The sequence below is a fragment of the Pyxicephalus adspersus genome, chromosome 2 (genome assembly GCF_032062135.1).
Source record: "Pyxicephalus adspersus chromosome 2, UCB_Pads_2.0, whole genome shotgun sequence".
Classification (NCBI taxonomy): domain Eukaryota; kingdom Metazoa; phylum Chordata; class Amphibia; order Anura; family Pyxicephalidae; genus Pyxicephalus; species Pyxicephalus adspersus.
The window spans coordinates 146,971,051-146,993,352 of NC_092859.1; the positions used below are offsets into that span (position 1 = coordinate 146,971,051).

The window sequence follows — 22,302 nt, forward strand, 5'->3', positions numbered from 1 at the left end:
AACTGGGACTGGTGAGTATCACATGGTTTAGTTCTGCATTAACTGGTAATATTATTTCAGCCCATTGCTGGCTACATCGTGCATAAAGCTGCTTCTTGCTTTCATGCTTGAATAACAAATATACTTCAAACTCATTGGTACCAGTAGCAAGGGACACCTTAGGACAATAAATATTCTTGGCTTCATTCATATTAATGAATGTAAATTCATATCAAGCCCCAGAAAAGAACTTCAGAAGAAAATACATTTGTTTTGCTGCTAAATAAAAACCTATTAAAGTAGGTTATATAGATGACTTATACTTCCCAAACTGAAATCATTCAAATGTGGAGACCAGAAGCTAAAATGAATATTCATTGTTGTGAATGAATTGAACATGAGTGGACTAATTTGTCATTTATTTATGGAACTGGGCCTAACATAAGCGAAGCCAATAACTTGGTAACATATTCAAGGAAAGTTTCTGAGAATGTTGCATTTTTTTTAATGACCCCACATTATCAAATTTTAGATAAAAGCACGAATGGTTAAAGAATTTTTATTGACTTGCAGTTTACATATACAGAGGCTTCCCACTTAACGACCAAGTTCTATGCCAATGATCTAGTTGTTAAGCTAATTGGTCGTTTACTGAGGAGCAGTGTTCTCCCAGTTCCTTTTAGCCGGACGCACCACTCGGCACTTTTCGGTAACCAACTCCAGGCTGTTTTTGAGTGGTTACTGAAAAGCTGGGTCACAATACTAGGAATTGGACAGTTGGGGTATAATATCAGGACGATGGAAAAATGGGACATACTACAGTGCTCAACCCAGAAACTTTTTTAAGCCGGGTGGGAAGGAGTTGTAGGTGGGTGGCAGCCCCTGTATTGTGACCAAACTCTTTAGTAACTACCCAAAAACAGCCGGGTGGGTGCTGAAAAGTGCTGGGTGGTTCACCCAGCTAAAAGGGCCTGGGGAAAACCCTGTACTAAGAGAGTGGGCATTAAAAAGTTAGAACAAAGTCTAGGGGAGCAGTAGAAAGCTGACGGAACTATAGGGGTTACTGGATACCTACAGATTCTTCCCACCTAGCGGTAATCCCGAGTCACCCTCGGGGACGCTAAAAAGATTACAAAAACCCACTTACCTTGTTCTGTTCTGTCATCCCCCGGCGTCCTGCTGGTCCCCGCAGGTCTTCGGGACACACCCTCCTCTTCTGATCTCCAGTCAGCAAATGCAGAGACGATCTCCGGGGTTTCCCGGTGACCTCGGGGCGGCAGGGGTGGCGGGAAATTTAAATAATTTTGTATTGGACTCAATACAAAATAGCTGTATTGAGTCCAATACAAAGTTGATATATTATAAATATTTAATTATAATATATATGCAACTGTACAGTTATATTAAATGTATCACTATTTTTAACAGATTTTTGTGTTTTTTTTATTTAAAGTTTATTATTAAATTTATTAAATATTGGAGATATTTCGGTGAGTTATGCCTAAGTATTATAGGCCTACAATGTAAAATAAATTTCCATACAAAAAAATGTAACGCTTCTTGCGTGGAAATACGGACAGAATTAGAACCAAGGGGCTAAGGGGGTAAACACATTTTCTGGGGAGAACACTGGAGGAGCTTAAAGAGTATGCAGAGCATGTGTCATTGACAGGCTGACTGGCAGCCTGCAGACCCAGAGCAAGGAAGATCAGAGAAGAATGAAGGGTAGATGCCGTGCTGGTTTACAGTGTACCCGTTGGAGAGTTAGTGAGGAATAGCTGTATGACCATTTCAGAAAGAGTCCGTTCCCTATCATAGCCCCTCCACTTTGCATTTCAAAACCCTTCTCCTCTTTTGGAAGTGTCCACCTATGGTCTATGCCAGGGGTGTCAAACTAAAATCTTAGACCAAGTCGCAGGCCAAACTTGAAATTTATTGAGAAAACGATAATCTTGATAAGAAGAAACAAGAACACATGAGAAAAATATTAAGATCAATCCACTGCATATTACTGCATGCTCTTCTCAGGTGTTCTTGTTTCTTCTTATTGAGATTAATTGTTTTACTTTGCAAGAGAATGCAATGTGAAACCAAATGAATTGCTGCATTCTTTTGGTGTCACGTTGCAGTCTCTGGCACAGTAAAACAATTAATATAGCAATAGCTCTATGATAATTCCTGATAATATTAATCCTGATAATTCCTGATTATTGAGCTTACCTGTCAGTATAAACGCATACCTGTCAGTTTTCACGCATAGGCTGCTGTTCAATAGACACGAGTAATGCCGCTACTACAATTCCCGGCATCACTTGCATCTATAAAATGCGGGGCCACACATAGGTAGAGAGGCCGCTGGTCTAGAGACACGAGTGATGACGGATATAGTAGTAGCGGCATTGTACTCGCGTCTATTGAACAGCAGCCTAATATTATTATTATTATTATTATTAATAAACAGGATTTATATAGCGCCAACATATTACGCAGTGCTGTACATTAAATAGGGATTGAAAATGACAGACTAATACAGACAGTGATACAGGAGGAGAGGACCCTGCCCCGAAGAGCTTACAATCTAATATGAATTGCATCTGGCTCGCCGTTACTACGGATTGTAGTAGCGGCAGACCAGCTGCAATGCATATTAAGAATTCTTTTTGGGGGCCATAAAAAAAGGATGTGCCGCACCAGATTTGACCCGCGGACAGAATTTGACACCCCTGATCTATGCAGACCCAGCTTCTTTGTCCCTCCTTCATACATAACTTGTAGCTGCTTGGGTATGGATAAAGGACAATAAAACAATGTTAGAGGGGAAGTAAACTGAAAAAAAAAAAAAAATTGCTTACCTTGATCTATCCGGAGGTTTCCTGGATCATGTCCCACATGATCCGGTTGCCATCTTCTTTTCCTTTCTTCCTCCTTCTTCGCATGTCACCCGATCTTGCACTACCTAGATGAGGGAAAAAAGATTGCCAATCTTACTGCGCATGCTTAAGATCCGTATCTTTTTGTCCCCTCATTGAAGAAAAGGCTCGTTCTGCGCATGCCCGATCCTGAGAGTGTGCAGTAGGAGCAGCCAGGAGCCTCCCAGGTTGCGTTACATATGTTTTCCAGGAGGCTCTGCGCTCCCATTCAGAGAAGAGGCTTAACCCTTCTTTAAAAAAAAAAAAGGAGTTGTCTACCCTTTTACGTAAGGTAAACATTTTAGTTTAGTAACGGCTCTGAGTCGGTGGGTTTGCAGACATTACATCCCAGCAGCAGCATTTGATGTCTATACAATGAAGGTTTTATGTGTAAATGCAATACTTTAAATTTACATGTAATCTTATGAGAAGACTTGTTGAAATGATTGGTCTGACAACAGGCTACTCAGTAGGTTTGTGTCTATAGGGTAGTTCAGTGTGTTGGGATGAAAACAAGAATTACCAGAAGATGAAGGTGATCCTTTATCATCTAATCCCCCTCAGTGTAGGGAGGCTGTGCTTTCATGTTGGTGAATAAAAGCAATAATAGTCGGCTTATTTAGGTAAAGGTCCATTCCCCAGGCTCTGATTGTTTACCTTCCTAACTACTTGTCAAGTCATTGACCTGAAAGCTCAAAAAATCAGGTGTCAGGACGCTTTTCTAGATTATGATTTTTGTTCTGATAAATGTCCTTTAATAAGACAGAGTTTTGTACTGTCCATGAAATACTATTTCTTTTTTTTTAATTTGCTTGAAACCTTTATCATGGACCACATTTAACTGTAAAGTAAAATGGCTGCAATCACGTTAACCTTTAATAGAGCAATATCCCGGTCTTCATCCTCTGGAGTGCCTGTGTATAATGCCTGTATTTTGTACTGTATACTATTTTTTCTATACCTTGCTTAACTCCAGGTGTTAATGCATTAAAAGCAATGTGAAAAGACAATATATGAGTTTCCTATTATTCTATTTAAGTTTTTTGTTTCAGGACTTTTATCACTTTAGCTCCATTTACATTTTATATTAGTCCAGTGGCATTCTGCGGGATGTAACTCCTAAATGTAGACGCTGTATGAGGACAAGATGGGATAAACTGTAAATAGGCTTCAGTCTCATTACTTATTAGTCAGTTCTTCTCCTTATTTAAAACTGTTTATTGAATTAAACATTTAAATGACAATTGAACTGCAGGAAGTGGTGTATTGAGTATAGTAAGTATAGTCTATAAATTATACTAAAGTGTTCCCTTCTTCCACTCACTTGTGATCCTTCTTGGCATAATTTATTCTGCACTCGCCGCTGAATGTCACTACCACTTGTGAAATGTCGGTTTGCCCCTGAGCAAGTTGTCCTTTCCATATGCTAAATTGCTATTTGCAAGCTTCTGTGGTTTGGGAGGAATTATCACATATTGTACTTATCATTATCTTTTCTTTTCCAGACTTGACCTTATCACTGTGATCCTGTAATTTCCCAAAGAGTTTAATTCACGTCCTAAAGAACTCTTCCTGCAAGGGATCTTCCACAAACGGTAAGATTAGATTTTCCTTTATTCCTGTGATACTCAGAAAAGTATTTCATAGTAATTAGTTTCATAAATAAGAACTCTGAGCACAGATCTTTTAAGTTCCTGTTTTACTTCTCCCCCAGTCTAGATATATCTGTGAATCTGATTCACTGCAACAGTTGTGTTGTCTCCCTTTCCCTTGGTCATTCATAGATTACACAGTGTTCTGTGATTGACCAAGAAGAGAAGAGATGTGAAAACAAGACAAGGCAAGTCAGTGAATGAGACCCAGAAATAGAATGGGAACTGTATTAGCTGTCAGAAATAAAACTATGATTTGTAAGATACAAGGCAATGATTGGGGTATAAAGCGGAACTAAACCTGCTATTCTCACCAGTCCCTGTTCACTTGCATGGCGCTATCATCTTCTTTTCCCGAAGATCTTCGGCCATTTTGATTGGCCGGGGTGAGCTAATGTACCCTCAAAGGAGTTCATTCATTCCCAGCCTGGATTGCCAGGTAGCCTGCCAATCAAAGCTGAACCTGTGCATGTACAGTTCAGCTTTTTGACAAATACCCAAGCTTGCGGTATATGTCAGTTTCCCATTTGGTGAATGGAATCAATTGTTTCACAAAGGTAATTTACAAAGTGTGAAAAACCCAATGTCTGTTCTTCCCATAAATTGCATATGTTTAAATGTTTCAAGTTAAAGTGTACTGCACATGCTCAGGTTTTAGTTTGTTTAAAATTAAGTACATTCCTTTAAAGTCTGTCACTAATTACACTTAATGTACAATTACTTGTTGCTGACCCAAGCAGAAATGGAGCTACTCCTTATGGTTTTAATGAATAATTTTAGCAAATCTCTGACTTGCAAAGTCATCATCAGCATTTGCTATCTAACATGGGCCTTACTGACTGTCCTTTGTCATTGTGAATAACAACTGTGTTGCTATACCTGCTTAGAAGGAACTGTTTCTGTAACACATGGTGCAAACTAATTCCAGGGAAGTGACTGAGCATATGTTTCACTTCACCTTTCCAAAACTAGTGCATGACACAAGAGCTAGGAAATGACTGTTCCCGTTATTGGTAAGTCACACATGGTGTGGTCTTTATTAAGCTGACCACTGTTGAAAGGGCTTATACATATTTGAAAGAAATCTACATAAATCACTTTACCTTCTAAAATATTTATGGTGCTATGCTTCAAAACAGGAGAGTAAAACCACCAATGCACATATTCTGTTTGTTTTTTCATTGTGTAATCCCTAAAACATTTTAAAAAGTGGTATCAACTATGAAATAATGCGTAACTTTTTAAGTTTTCTAAGTAAGTGAGTAAGGGTGCATACACACATGCAATAATTGTTGTTTGAAAGGGGTGGAATTACATCTTCTGTTCCAAAAAATATTTATTTTATCAAGATGTTAGGAAGTATCTTAAAAGGAACACATGAATGAAGTCCTGCCCTCCCCCCTTCCATCTACCATTAGAAGTGTTTTATTACTGTTCTCTACCTGCTAGAAAGATGCCCCTTAGTAGTGTACATTGTAAAAAGTTTTACAGATAATTATTAAACACATGTTCAATAATTGTCATCCTTTCCAACAACAAAAGATTGAACAATGCATGAACGGGCTGTGTACATACATTGTACATAATGTTCTGCTCTATGAAGAGGGGAGAACTACGGAGCGGCGCCCCGCAGCGCTCTCTTCCCTTCCCTTTCATTATGATCGTTCCACGTTTGTTGTCCGTGGATCGGCCAGGACAGAACGACAGATGACGTGTGCTGTACACTTGCTAGATTCCCGTCTGATATCAGCCCTGAGGCGATTATCGGACAAGAATCATCTGACATGTGTACGTAGCCCAAGTATACTTATTGTTCCCTGATTTTTGCTGGTATCTTGTAGTTGTTTGCACTATATCACCATTTTTGTATACAGCTATTCTAATTCTTCTTTTTGTTTTTTTGCAGTCAACATGAATACAATGTTGGAAAGCCCGGAGATGCCTGCCGTCTTTGATGGGATGAAGCTTGCAGCTGTCGCTGCTGCACTTTATGTTATTGTGCGCTGCTTGAACTTGAAAAGCCCAACTGCACCCCCAGAGCTCATATACCAAGAAACCCCTTTAAATCACTACCTGGCAAAATCTTGTCCCTTGCTGACCAAAGAGTGAGTAGACTTCTGTTACTGTTTTATTAATGTGGTAAGAATGCCTCTTACATTGCTGGCCAGTTAGAAGAATGTCACCATTACGGATAGCCAAAAAGATTATTGGTCTCGCCTAAACTAACATGAGAGGCACAGATTGCTCATTGGTCAAGGAACCCCTAACAACCTCCGGAGGAATCCTGGTTAAGAAACACTGTAATATACGGTATGATAAGAGCTCTGTATTCAAAATGCTTAAAAATCACTGGTGGTTCTTAATAGTTAATCATTTGCACCAGACTACACTTTGAACAAACACATTAAGGGCTGAGCAGTCAACTGTTTGCTGTATCTATGCACTTCATTGACATTACTCATAGGTCTCGGACAGGGCTCTTATTTCTGTTCTTTCATGCATTTATGTTTTAAAGTAATAACTCATAATTGTTCGTTTTTATCTGGCTTGTCATGTATGAAAGAGTTTCACACAAATATTATTTTAAATTCTGTATGAATTATGAGATCTATTGAATTTGCAAAGAATATTACAGCATCAGATAAACAGGTAGCTTGTAATGAGAAACTGTCATGCATCACAAAGTGACCATGTCCTTGCTACACTTCCCTTCTGGAAATCCCTCTTTGCTTCTTTCTCTTTCTTGGCTTGGCAAAGAAAAGAGTAAATGTTAGTAACCCAAGTTATTGTTAATGTCACTGTGAAAGTGCTCAGACCTAGTGAATAGCTTCTAGAGCCAAGCAATTTTGCAGGGGAGGAGATTGCAATGTGAACAGCTGGGGTGAAGAAAGCTGTGTTGGGTAAGCCTAGGTAAGTTAAGTATAGGAATGACAGGGTGTCCCCTTTACAGAGATGGCAGTGTCACGGTATAAATGCTTACATCTTGCTGATATTTAAATATTCAACAATTCAAGCCCTTGGTGAGTTTGGTCTTGGTAATGTTGTCCAGAACAGTGATCGCCAACCTTTTCGGACTGGCTCCCTAAAATTACCGGCCCTGGACCGTGCATGCGCGGGGAGCCGAGTGTCACTCAAAGGGGAAGAAACTTCCCCCATAGTGACATCATGATGCCAGAACCCACCCACTCTCCCATCGCAGGTCTGCATCTCTGGCCGGTGCGCCCCCAAGCGAGGTTACGAGAAGGACCCCGTTAGGAGGATGTATGAATAAAGTCCTGACCCTCCCCCCCCCACCAATTGAAGTGTTTTATTACTGTTCTCTACCTTCTAGAAAGATGCCCCTTAGTAGTGTACTGTGCAAAAATTTTTTTGACAGATAAGGCTGTGTACACACATTTCAATAAATTTCTTTTCAAAGGATCTTTCACAATTCTTTCCAATGACAAAAGACTGAATGATGCATGAAGGAGCATTGTGCATATTGCACCATTCTGCTCTATGGAGAGGGGTGGGGGGAAAATGACGGAGCAGCACACCGCTGTGCTCTCTCCCCTATACTTCCATTACGATCGTTCCTCGTTCATGGATACGCCAGAACAGATCCATGAATGACTAGCACTGTCCACACGACAGATTCTCGTCTAATATCAGCCTTGAGGCGATTATGGGGTGAGAATCATCTGACATGTGTACAAAGCCTTAGCTTCCTCAAAGAGAAAATTGCTTACATGTACATTTGTTTTCCAACCAATAGAAAACCCCAATGTTGACTTTCTGCAGCATTCCTCTACTCTGTCATCACTTTTTTATTCACATCCTTAGTTTTGTTGTGTAGAGCAAAATGTCATGGAACCTCCTTCATGTTCATGGAGACCCATTGAACTCATGATTGCACATTTGAACTCCATTAAGTTTCTGGATGGCTGTGGTCCAGCTTATACGTTTCAATATATTGAGTAGAAAGTAATGCTGAGTTAAAGTCTTACTCTAGGTTCAGCAAAAAGTCCTCAATTTCATTTTAGATATCCAATCACTATAAGGCTGCATACACACTTAAAACTATCTTTCATGATCATTTCCAGTAATAAATGAACAAACGGGTTCTATACACACAGCACTTGTTCTATGGAGAGGATGTGACACCCTGCTATGCTCTCCTCCCTTGACTTGTATAGTGATTGTACCCAACCGTCATTAGTCCATCCATCCATATGAATCCATGAATAGTGTCGGGTGACCATCGTGAACTGTCTATTGTGTTTACACATTAAGGTTCTTATAGCAGGTTTTATTATTTTCTTTACTTTGCTTGGTTTTTACATACTTATTGGTTGATTTATTAGGTACCTTCCACCTCTTATTTGGGGAAAAAGTGGACATATCCAAACAGCGCTGTATGGAAAGATGGGTCGAGTCAACTCTCCAAACCCATACGGTCTAAGGAAGTACCTCACTATGCCTGATGGAGCTACTGCAACCTTTGACCTCTTTGAGCCACTAGCTGAGCACTGCACTGGAGGTTAGTACATACATGAGGGGGTAGATCTGTACTTCCATATTAGCAGTTTATCATTCTTATTTAAATTATGGGGGTTTCTGCAGTCTTAAAATCCCAGTGACATCTTGTGGTTTTTTGTAAGGCCTTCAAATAGGAAACTAAGGGACTCCTCCACTGCTGTCCACTAGAATTCGAAAGAAGCTAACTGATTTTTCCGCCTTCCAAGAACTACCTAAAACTCACTATGAGTCACTAAGAATTTGGCTTTTGGGTTCATATTATCATATATTTAAATATGGTATAGCTTTACTGATTTTACTTGCAGCACAAAACTCTTCTTTTGGAAGATCTAAATTGACAGTATTAAAACGCTGCCAATATAGAACTTCCGAAAGAAAAGTTTTGTACTGCAAGTAAAATCAGTAAAGCTATACCATATTTAAATATATAAGCAAAATTATACTACCAGAAACTTCACAGTCTCTTCTGTCATAAAAAAAGCTTTCATGTCTGCCCTTTTTATTAGGTGTAATTTACTTCCAATTTTGGAAAACCAAATAAACACTGATAACAATGACCAGAAAGGCATAGGGGGTCTGTAACTAGAGGGGACACTATCTTGCTAAGGTAAGTTTCGGATAATAGAAGGCAACATTAGGGAAGGGGAACATTTATTATTATTATTATTATTATTATTATTATTATTATTATTATTAATAATAATAAAAAACAGGATTTATATAGTGCCAATATATTACACACAATAATCAGGGACAGATTTAGATCTTTTGTTTTTACCATTCTATATCTAGAGGATAACATATTTTCTCTCTTCCCCCTCCTCAACAGACAATGTCACAATGGTTATATGTCCTGGAATAGCAAATCACAGCGAGAAGCAGTACATTCGGACTTTTGTGGACTATGCTCAGAAGAATGGATATAGATGTGCTGTGCTAAATCACCTTGGAGCCTTACCGAACATTGAGCTAACCTCTCCACGCATGTTTACGTATGGTAAGCAGGGGTTTAGAGAAAAGCATTCTATATTTAGCAACTACCCAAAAGACATGTCCAAAACCTAAAAAGGTGTGATAATATGTCTATAGAATATAAAAGTCATTCTGTAATCTAAAAATTAACCATGTATTTCTGAATGCTTCAGGCTACCCAAAACATTCCAAGCCACTAACTTATTTTTACTGCTCCACTGGAACTTTAAACTCAGGTATAGCACCCCATGTGATGTTGTCAAGCAGGCCCGGTATTGTGCTGTTCCAGTTGCTTACTCCATCCTTAAGGATTAAGGAATCGGTTCAGCTTTAAAGAACTTTTAAGGCTTATGTCAGTAGGCTTTAGGGTAGTGCTAACTGCATTAGTCTGAAATGCTTCTGAAACTATGCAAAATGCATTGATGGTGAGTTTGACCGGCAGTTGACTCACTTTGGACCTTAGTCAGGCTGGTTTTGGATACTCCTAGTCTTAGAAACCTTTCAAAACACACTGGAAGTAAACAAAAGTCTATTTACACAGGCCCTTATACTGTGTGGAATTTTTCAGTTACCTGGTAGGAACCTGATGACTTTTATGTCCGTCCCTTCAGGCCACATCTAGTGTTTATGCCATTTGTTTGACATCAGATTGCTAGACTTCTGACATCATTTAGATTTCAGTGACTGCTGCACTTGACCTGCAGTTGAAGTCCTTCTGACCTTGAATTTGACCTGCTTCAAGTTGGTTTTGCTTATCCCTAGCCTTGAACAGGACTGCCAAACCTAAAGTCAACCAACGTTTTCCTTTCTCCTTAAGGCTGCATACACATGTGCAATAATTATTGTTGGAAAGGATCGGTACATAAGCACCATTCTGCTCCATGGAGAGGGGAGGGGGGAAAAGACGAAGCGGACCCCGCTTCGCTCTCTCCCCTTCATTTTCATTACGATTGTTCGTCGTTTGTGGATCATTCAGGACGGATCCATGTACGACGAATGATGAGCTAAATAATTTCAAGTGAATTGTTTTAATATTTTTCACCTCTGATATACTGATCTGCAAGGGCTTTTGTCATCAGTCTATTTGTTTGCCTTTAGATGTCCCAGAGCTGTGTATTCTGGTAGTGTGACATTGCTTATAATCTCTTGTGTCACTTTAACCTGCACATTTTATCTAGAAAGGGTACATAAACCACATATTGCTTATTATACCTTTTTTAATCAGCTGTGCAAGATAATTTTTATTTTGTACCAAATAAAATGATAATAGACTCTCTTCAACTGTAATGTTGGTGCCAGAAAATATACATTTTGTTGTGGCTGTTTCATATAGCAAAGGTATACGGACAACCTGCAATTAAACAGTGAATGATCATTGATGAATATTTTAGAAAATGTACTGTCCCCCATAAAGAAAGAGATAGGTTGTCAGATTTATTGGGCAACCCTTCTCTTTTGGGAGCATGTTGCACACAGGGAGTCTGAAATTTAATCAGAAAACTGGAGCAAATCTGCACGTGGTCTTTTCTTCAGCTAACCCGTCAAGACTTCATCCAGTTACATTACAGACACCTATCCATTATTCAAAGGGCACGTGCAGCCGAATTAGTTTGTGCAGGGGATGGTTGTAGTAAAGCTAACATGGGCACCTGTGACAAAACATTTGAAGTTTTAGTTGTTGTGTTATTTGAAGTAACAAGGAACCTTAAGCTACCATTAGATGAGTTTGTCAGGAAGATATTTGTAAACTCCCATTTGATTTCAATAGGCACCAGTACCATGCACAGGTATTGTCTTATGATGACACCTTCTCATGCATGGTGTATCACATCCTTTTCTCTTTATCATAGAAGTCTGAAGGCAAGAAAGCAGATTTCCCTCTATTACTGCTTTCCCAAGGCACCTAATTGTCACAAAATACAGAAACCCGAAATTGGTACAGATGCTGAAATTTAGGAAACTTGCTTTCTTTTTATCAAGCCATCTATGCTTAGCTTGAAAATCTACATGACATATATTTTATCAAGTTCAAATTTTTACACTCTGACAGAGCTGATATACAGAAATAATTGAATATTTTTCATCTTTAATTTGAAGAACACATTTATTATCACAACAATTCAATATTAATTATGCACTGTGCATGACACATAAAAAAATATGGGTTACTTGTCCAGATAAAATATAAAAGATAAAATTGATAACCTGCAACTTCCCATTAAGCCATATAATTATTAAACAGGATTTATATAGTGCTAACATATTACGCAGCGCTGTACAAATAGGGGTTGCAAATAACAGACAGATACAGACAGTGACACAGGCGGAGAGGACCCTGCCCCGCAGAGCTTACAATCTAGGAGGTGGGGGAAGTATCACGCAATAGGATACTACTTTTATGCTGATAACTACTTCCATAAGATGATCAAAGTCTTTATGAAATTAACTTTCCTTTTGCTTCATTAGCTGGGTTCTGAGATTTTTAGATGGGTCAGAGATTTTAGTATTTAATGCCAAGCATTTAGCATTTTTAATAAGAGGTTGGCAGTGCCAACCCCTTATTTCTGCCTATGTAGGTTTCCTTTAAAATGTGTTATAAATGATACTTCTCCTTTCTTTGTTGTGAAACAACTGTAGTTCTTACAATAATTTGCTGGAATGTGAGTTTATAGCTGCATACAAAATCTATATTTTCAATCATACACAATAGCCTCTGGTGAAAATCTAACATTGGTACAACTGTCACCCGCCATCATTTAGCAATCTGCCGGCTATGCTGGATCATAAAATGATTGACATAGGCATCATGTATTGAAAAAAAAACTAAAAACAGGTGCTGTCATTTGGACCAGCTTTAATGTTCTTTTAACATGCTTCGTCTGGGATTTAGAATCTCTTTATACGCCCATTGTTTTCAGTCCAATACCTAGCTGAAATCTTTTCTACACACAGGAAAATGTCACATGTCTCATCTGTTCCCATATCTTGTTTTATTTTCTGGTTTCTTTCATAAGCAGTGATAAATCGCTTTGAGTTTATTGATTTCTCTGTAGACAGCAGTTTATAGAACGGGCCGGTAGTAGACAAATGGCTGTGAGAATGACGGGTGGCAAGGCATCTATCAGTCTGCAGATTTATTTCGATTTATTTGGGACAAGCTAATATGTTCCTGCTGACTTGGTTGATGCTTGGAAACTTTCCAAAGATTTGTCCCTGATAACTGCTCTTATTGCCCCACCTTTACACAGAAAGATACATACCCTGCGAAGATTAGGCCATATGAAGGCATGCTGTGTCTTATGGTACCAACACCCTGAAAACCATATATTCACCACAACTTATTTGGGTCAGTCCAACTTTGCAAATACATAATCAAAAGTACACCACAACAACGTATTGGAATATAACTGGGTATTGAAGCTTTAAAGTAAAGATAACATAAGCTGCGTACACACTTCCAATTTTTATCATTGGAAATGAACGACCGACGAACGATCGATTGGTCAAAAATCGTTCGTAAAAAAAGTAACCAACGACGCCGACGAACGAGAATAGTCGCTGGAAATGAACGACCGGACCGGCGGATCGGATTGGACGACGATCGTTTACCATCTATCGTGTGTACGGTCGTTCATTGATCGTCCATGGTCTGAGCATGCGTGATGAACGAACGTTTGTTCACTTCCTGTCGTGCACGTCACTTCCTGTATCGCTCAAACGATCGCATCTATTGTGTGTACAATATCTGCGAACGATCGTGTCGTTATCTGCATGTACAGGATCGGTGCTATACGATCGTTCGCCGATATCGTGCAGGATCGTTCGTCGTTCGTTTACCAACGATAATTATTGGAAGTGTGTACGTAGCTATAGACTGTTCATCCAGGGAATATCAGATTGTTTCATGGAATCAGGAAGGAATTTTTTTCCCTTTATTAAAGCAAATTGAACCAGGTTTTTTTTTTTTGCCTTCCTCTAAAGTTTTGTCTGGGATATGTTTATTTCCCTAGTGGTTGAACTTGGTGGACTTATGTTTTTTTTTTTTTTGTTTTTTATTTCAACCTGATTTACTATGTAACTATGAATTATGGGATACCCAAATATCAGAAAATGTATAAATGTACAATATTTATTAGCTTGAGTATAAAATAACCCCTTAGCAGGGAAGACGATACAATACATACAAATTAAAAACACCATAGGGTCAAAAGTAAAGTGTCTTCATATAACAAGTCGTAGAGTATTTAGATTTGATATAAAATAATAAAGCTAATTGGTGCAGAGACTTGTATACTTTGCAGGTTTATTGATTCCTGTACCATCTAACCACCAATAACAAAAACTGTTACTCCTTTTAATAGGTAATGACGCACAGAATTATAGGTCTAATTTTGTCCTTCTTGTCTTATAAATCTCTACATTGCCATGTATCAAAATTGTATTTGGACTTCTACTTAGTCTTAAGCAGGGTTATAGTTGGGCCAAAAATGTGAAGTTAGACAGGTTCATTATTGTAGAAGGAATAGGTGATGTCCCTTCAATTAAACACAAATACATATGTACAGCTCACCGTATGATGCCAGGATGTGCTGGATTGCTTCATTGAACTTCTTCATGTGTAAAAAAAAAAAAAAATGTGATCAAGCAGGAAAAGGCGTTTTTTTTTTTTTTTTATATTGCTGAAGGGGCATTGTCTGTAATCAAAGTTACAATTACAATCTATTAAAATATCAGCATCAATTTTATTTCAAACACATTAAAAGTCTTTTTTTCCAAAACAATAAAAATTCTTCTGAGAATTGGTTTGACAAGTGCAAAAGGTAGAGCCACAATCTTATCAGATAAAGGTCCACAGGGATGTTTTTGTAGCCCAACCCGTTTTGCCGGATAAACCTGCTTCCTCAGGGGAACACCACAGTTGTACAATGTTCAATTGACGTGACTTGTGACTCAAAGGTGATAAAAAAACACCAAAATGTAAAGCCTTTGTTTCAAACTGAGATGGAGAAACTGCAGAGTGCCACATGGCACTCGTCAACAGAGGTTTTTTCCTTTTACTAGCTGTTTGTCCTTTGACCAAATGTTTGGTCCTGATTCAGTAATATAAATATACAACCAGACTCGCTGGTATATTGCAGATTGATCTGTCTCATTTGTATGGTTGTATACAAACTCCATAAACCGTGCAGGCCGAGCTTACAGGAATTGAGTCTTTATCAACTTCAAGTGTCATGGCATGTGAACGTTTCTACAACTGTTGTGTTCCCCTGAGGAAGCAGGTTTTTCCTGCGAAACGTGTCGGGCTACAACAACATCACAATTCATAGTAGACATTTTTTCCTTATAAGATTTTGACTCTACCTTTTGTACCTGTCAAACCAATTCTCAAAGGAATTTTTAATGCTTTTTGAAAAAAGATTTTTAATGTGTTTGAAATAAAATTGATGCTGTTATTTTAATATACTGTAATTTTGTATTGTTTCAATTACCTTAGGGAGGTGGTAACCACTTGAGAAAAAACTCAGTGGTATTCTCATATGCTTAACTTGGATTTTATTCTGTAATTTTCTTCTCCTAGGTTGTACATGGGAGTTTGGAGGAATGGTCAACTACATCAAGAAGACATATCCTCAAACCAGACTGATAGTTGTGGGGTTTAGCCTTGGTGGCAACATTGTGTGTAAATTCCTTGGTGAAGCCGCAACCAACCAGGAGAGAGTTCTGTGCTGTGCCAGTGTGTGCCAGGGGTACAGTGCTTCCCGGTAAGTGATCTTTATTTGTATTTCTTGGTCTATCTACACTAAAATAAAAGTATCAGACTGCAAACTTGTCCCAATTGTCACGTTGTCTATTAAAACAAGGGTGCACAAAAATACTGAAACCTGTGATTTAACTGTAAAGAAGCAAGTATTTTAAATATATTTATATATATATATATATATATATATATATATATATATATATAAGATTTCTTTGTATTGGATTCAATACAGTTATTTTGTATTGAATCCAATACAAAATTTTAAATTTCCCGCCGCGCCTCCAGCACGTACCAATGCATGCGCCAATGTCACCAGGAACTCCCCAGGTACGTCTCTGCAATCGCTGGCAAAAGATCGGACGAAGAGGACATGCCCCGAGGATGAGCACTGACAAGCAGGATGCCAGAGGATACCGATAAGACCAGGTAAGTGTTTTTTTTTAATGTTTTTAGCTACCCCGAGTGTCGTGTGTCACTCAGGGTTACCGCTTTTTGCATGTTTTTTTTTTTTTTTTTTTTTACCCCGTCTCACACTAAGTAATACTGCCAGGGAGGGTTAAAGCTCTCCAAGACTGGAGAAGATAGACTTTCATGGTAGGATCTGTGTTATCCAGCAACACTGGAATGGATTTCTTAAAAATTATTTGCTGGGCCACCCAGGTTCTCCTATTATAGTCTATCTTCTCTTGGAGAACTTTAATAAATCAGGCCCTATCCCTCTGCTGCTATTGCTCACTAGTATTCCATATTTTAACCATGCATTTATGAATGAAAATGATTTGGAGATCAGAGGTGGTCCTCCCCTCCAAAAAACTGCCAGATAATAAAGGGCCTCAATGTCGTTTTCCATCAGTAATACATGTGTGGAATTGTGTGCAGCCAGCAGTAGTTGCCTGTTGCATTCTTTTTAAAGCTCCCCAATGTGAACCTAAGTGAAAGGTTATCATTTATCTGACCTCACATTGCTTGAACCAGGCAGGGGTGAGCAGTGTTGTGTGGGCAGGACCAGTCGCATACATTTAGTATCATGATCGTCTATGTATCATGAGAGCATCAACTTATTGGGTCCTTGTCAAGCTCACACCCTCCCAGCTTCTTTTCGGTCAGAATCAGCACGGTGGCTCAGTGGTTATCACTCTGGCTTTTGCAGAGCTGGGTCCCAGGTTTGAATTCTGGTCAGGACACTATCTGTATAGAGTTTGCAGGTTCTCCCCATGTTTGGTGGGTTTACGCTGGGTACTCCGGTTTCCTCCCACAGTCCAAAAACATGCAGTTAGGCTAATTGGCTTCCTCCCCATATTGACATTAGACTGTATGAAAGACATATGAATATGGTGGGACATTAGATTGTGAGCTCCTTTGTGGGCTAGTGATAGGACTATGGACTTTGTACAGCGCTGCTCAATATGTTGGCTCTATAAAAAATACTGTGTAATAATAATAATAATACTAATAATAATATTAATAATCAGAACATCTTCCTCTGCTAAAATTAAGGGAACCTAAAACCCCCTAATTATAGAAAAAGTAGACTATACCTACCTATAATTATATACAATATTTCCAAAAACATGAAGTTAGGTTTATTGGCTTTCCCCCCCCCCCCAAATTTTTAGATTGTATTAAAGACATATGACTATGATAGGAACATTAGATTGTGAGCCTCCTTGAGGACAGCTAGTGACATGACTATGGACTTTGTACAGTGCAGCGTAATGTCGCCACTGTGTAATAATAATAATTGTGAACAAATAATTATAGCCATTTATACAGAGCAAACCTTGTTCAGCATTCTGCCATGCCTGCTCTCCACCTAGTGGTGGTTAATGATTTACTCGGTATAACTAAATCAATACTGCAATTTAAACTTGTGATAGTGTGTGTATGATATTATTTGACATGGATTTAAACAGAAGACATCACATAGTACAGTACAAAGATAATCATGTTATCTTCTAGAACAGTGCATGCTGTAAATGCCTGAGGGAGGAAGAAAAATAGTAGCACATCCAATCAGTTCTTGAACGATTGTAAATCACTGATATATTTTGCATTCCTATTGTGTATGCAGTGTACACAGTTACATTAAACAGCCCAACAGCCAGAGGCAATGCTTTGTCTATTACAAGTGAATCTAATGTTTAGGTTTTGCAGTATGCGCATACATTTTAGAAACAAAATACATTTTTTGATGGAAGATACAGGATTGGGGTTTGTAAATACCTTGAATTTCTGTATTGTGTTACCACTTCTTTAAAGTTCTGCAAAATGGACTTTCCTGGCCCTATAGCACTATGGGTGTTAGAGCTTTCAAAGCCAGCTTAGGACTGACAGAAGAAACGAAACAGTTATTAGAATTGGAAGTATGCAATTGAATATTTTTTTTCCCCACCTCCTAGATTATAAGTGCTGCTTAATTAAAAGTTAGTACTTTATTGGATGCGTACAATGGTCCAAAACAGCAAGCGTTCCATCACCAAGATCACACAACTGGGTTTACCCCAGGCAGTGTCCATTTGCATATTATCTGACTGGGAAGAGTCAGGCAGGGAGAAGCTGGCATTTCTTTATACATATCCAGAAAATGTCAGCGTCAGCACTCAATTCTATGATATCTGGAGTTAAAAATTATACACTGATCTCAACCAATCAAATCGTTACATGACCTACCCCGGCCATTTTGACCAAACCTCCTTGTTACATTATATTGTAAATAAAACTTGCAATTGTTAGTATGAGAATAAATTTTGTATTTTACCAGCTGCTTTCTTTCTCATGACCTATCAGGGCATAACAGCCATAACTTTCTTCAGGTCACTCCCAACCCAACAAGTGTAGGAAGGAGGACACAAGATGTTTACAAGGACACAGACCACACAGTTTACACTATCCAATACACAATTATTACAATTACATAAATCCACCTGTACATCCACAATACGTGCCTTCAGTATTTCATGTTTTTTTGTATTTAAAGCCAACCTAAACTCCATGTTTTTGTAGACAACCCTTAAATGTATAGTAAAAATTAATAAATTGATTAAAGTGAAATGCAACACCATTAAAAAAAAAAAAAAAAAAAAAGGGTGCAGCAACACCTATTTAAGTCTTGAACGTCATGGCGATCAAAACTTAATAGGAGCGCAAAGCCTCCTGGGATACCCATGTCACACATCCCGGGAGGCTCTTGGCTTCTCCTTCTGCGAATGCCTGAACTCAGGCATGAGCATAAAGGGCATTTTTTCCACTAAGAGGAAAGAGTTGCCGATCTTGCGTTTGCATAGTGAAATTGGCTCTTTTTTTTTTTTTTGACCCTTCAGAACGGTCTGTGTAACCCAATCTTGCCCTGCACAGTGCAAGATCGGATGACATAGCAAGACGACCAAAAAAGGAAGATTGAAGATTGCACCTGGGACGAAGAAGAATTCTAGGACGGCGTGGGACCAGATTGAGGGATCTGCTGGACTGTGATTTTTGTTTTTTGTTTTTTTTTTTGTTTTTTTTATTTCCACTTTAGTTCCTCTTTAACTCTCATGTGTCTCTCTAGTGGTAGCACCTCACCATTCCTGCGATTACCCCCTCCCCTTCCTAGTCATACTTTATGTTTTGTTTTTTATTTTTATTTTGTCTTCTGATTGCTAACATTTTATTGGTTCTTTTACTTCTTGGTCTCCAACTGTTTTTTTTTATTTTTTAGAAGACAAAAAGGAAAATGTAAAAAATGCATTTAGTATAGAGTTAGACTTTGAACTTGCTCCATTGTGTTTCTTATGACTAGCCCTTTGTGCCCACCAGCCCTTTGTATTTCCTTTCTGGCATTGATTCCTTCTAATTTGTGTTTTTATTTCCAGGGCACAGGAAACATTTCTTCAGTGGGATCAGTGCCGACGCTTCTACAACTTCCTAATGGCTGACAACATGAAGAAAATCATTCTGTCTCATAGGTATTTACTTGTAATATGATTGAGCCATGTCCAGAATCCTGTTGCTGCTCTGCACAAAATTTGTAAAATATTTGAACTTGTTCGGATGTATGCCTTCTATTCAGGACATAGGAAATGTCTGTATTTACACATTGTCCAATTTAGTAGCTATGTGCAAATTAGCCATAGTTTAAGAGTCCGACCCTTCTGCAGAAAAAACAGCCACATAGATAGTCCAATCAAAGCTGTAATGTCTAGTAATTAGAACATTAACTTTATGAAGAATATCGAGTTCTAAAATTTGAATATGGGTGCATACTTGGATTTTCCCTAACAATTTAAAATCTGGACTCTAGCCTTCCATTTTGTATTGCAATTTTGTTATGGTTCCTCTACTACCGAAACTGCTTACTCTGGTTTCACTGCATATTGTGAGCTCATTGTGAGCTCCTGCAGCAATGGCAGCCACCCCTTTTCCTGGCCAGATTGCTCTGCCCAGGCTGACTGTCACTGGCCCACTTTTTATTAGATTTCAGTTCTTTCAAACATGGAAGCTTGGAAGCTCAGGATTACACATGGGCACTATGTAGGGCACTCTGCATGAAAATGTGTACTGCCTAGAAATGCCCACTCCACCAGACTGTCATCTATTCATTTAGACATTTTGACATTTGAATGTCTCCTTCCAAAAGTAAGCCTACTGTTTGCATAGGGGCTGTTAGGAGGAGTACTGAGGCAGGGTGCTGTGATGTTTTCAAGTAGCTATGTACAGCACTCTGTTAACCCCTCCCAACAGATGTGATCTGCATGCATTGCATTAAGAAACACAGGAATGTGATATGACCTATTATGAAGTGGGTATAAGTGGCAAAGGACAGACAGTAACTGAGAAGCAAAGCCCTCAAATGGAATGCAGACAGAAAAATAAAAAACATAAATACTCCTTCTCTATTCAAAACAAGAAAGACGTTTGGGAAACAGGCCTAATAAATATACCTGTTGCAAAGAAGTTTGACACATATCTGTCAAAATAGCTATAGTATAATCTTCAGAAAGGTCGCTGTCCTAGCTGTAATATTGGTAGGGGTGCAGGGATCACAAAGCTGTCTGAACAGGATTGCATATCTATAAGCAGGTAAACTGCTCATGCCACTGTAGTGTGTGCTCGTTTGGCTTTGAAACAACAATTTCACTTTAGGCAACGCTATTAAAAGTACTTTTATTATTCACGGTCATCAGCCACACCAAAATTTTTTTTCTCTGCAGACTTTCTGTTGACTTCTGTATTCTAAAATGTTTTATCTCAGTGGGGTGGCGTCTAGACAGGGTCTCGATTGTAGTACTCAGTCTGATATCCGCTGCTTTGTTTTAGTTACAGTGCAGAATAGAGATTTGCCCTTCATGCTGAGAGAATATACACAGAAAAGGCTTTGCCACAAGTCGTACAAGTTTACATCCTACTTATAGTTTGTAAACATCGGAATGAACTTTTAACCCCCCTTGCTAAAACTTAAAATCCATCTCTGACTTTTCTTTACTTACACATTACTACAGTTCTGTACTGGCCAACTCTTTGGCAGAATGTCTACTTTTAAGGGTTAACATATCAGCAAGATTTGCTTTAAAGTTGAATTTGAAGTTTTGTTTGATGTTTTTTTTTTTCTAAGCACATGTTGTTGTTTTCCTTCAGGCATGCTCTGTTTGGCGACACCAACATGAATAAAGTCTTTGAGGATTCGGTCATAAGCCGATTGTACACCGCTACGTCACTCATGCAGATTGATGATACTGTCATGAGGTAAACAATGTAAAGAATACTAAAATTTCACAGGATTAATATGATGCGTAAAAATATATAAACGGAAAAAAGTATTATACCTTCGGCTTACATAAAGATAAGGTCCCAGGTTTGAATCTCAGCCAGGACCCTATCTGCATGGAGTTTGCAGGTTCTCTCTGCAAAATATACTGTATTAAAGACTTATGACTATGGTAGGGCTACTTTGAGAGACAGTTAGTGACATGACTTTGGACTTTGTAAAGCTCTGTGTAATCTGTTGGCGCTATATAAATTCTGTATAATAATAATATATTATGTACATATATCATTTTGTGTTCCTGATCAGCACTGCTTGTTATATAGTGCTGAAAAAAGGCAAAGCATCTCAAACACAAATCTTCTATTTCGAAAATGCAATACGTATGAGAAACAGTTCTATTATAAAGGGATTCTATTTTATCTTATTCATTTTATTCATATAAAACCTTTTGTTATTCTATAAACAGTAAAGTAAATTCTGCAGACATTAGAGAGGAGGAGATTTCAGGTCTCTGCATATAATCGCCTGTAGGTTGCAGTCCTTAGAATGGTATGCCAAACATGTATCATTACTATTGTTTTTATTACAGAGTATTTATATGGCGGCAACCTGTTACACAGCACCTTACAAAGTCTATATTCATGTAACTAACTGTCCCTCAAAGTAACTCACAATCTAATGTCATTACCACAATCTAAGGTCACTTTTAGGGGGAAGCCAATAATTCAATTGCATGTTTTTGGAATGTGGGAGGAAACCGGAATACCC

The 22,302-nt window shown here is 38.4% G+C and overlaps 1 protein-coding gene across 1 annotated transcript in view; it reads left to right on the forward strand.

Annotated features, from left to right (window-relative positions):
* ABHD2 (abhydrolase domain containing 2, acylglycerol lipase) overlaps positions 1-22,302 on the forward strand; it is a 50,555-nt gene that overhangs the window by 16,520 nt on the left and 11,733 nt on the right. Inside the window, exons 2-8 of the mRNA XM_072402715.1 lie at positions 4,394-4,483; positions 6,447-6,645; positions 8,884-9,059; positions 9,888-10,055; positions 15,609-15,792; positions 19,643-19,735; positions 21,405-21,512. Coding sequence (XP_072258816.1) covers positions 6,452-6,645; positions 8,884-9,059; positions 9,888-10,055; positions 15,609-15,792; positions 19,643-19,735; positions 21,405-21,512 — 923 coding nt within the window. The 5' untranslated portion in view covers positions 4,394-4,483; positions 6,447-6,451. The remainder of the gene's footprint in view (positions 1-4,393; positions 4,484-6,446; positions 6,646-8,883; positions 9,060-9,887; positions 10,056-15,608; positions 15,793-19,642; positions 19,736-21,404; positions 21,513-22,302) is intronic.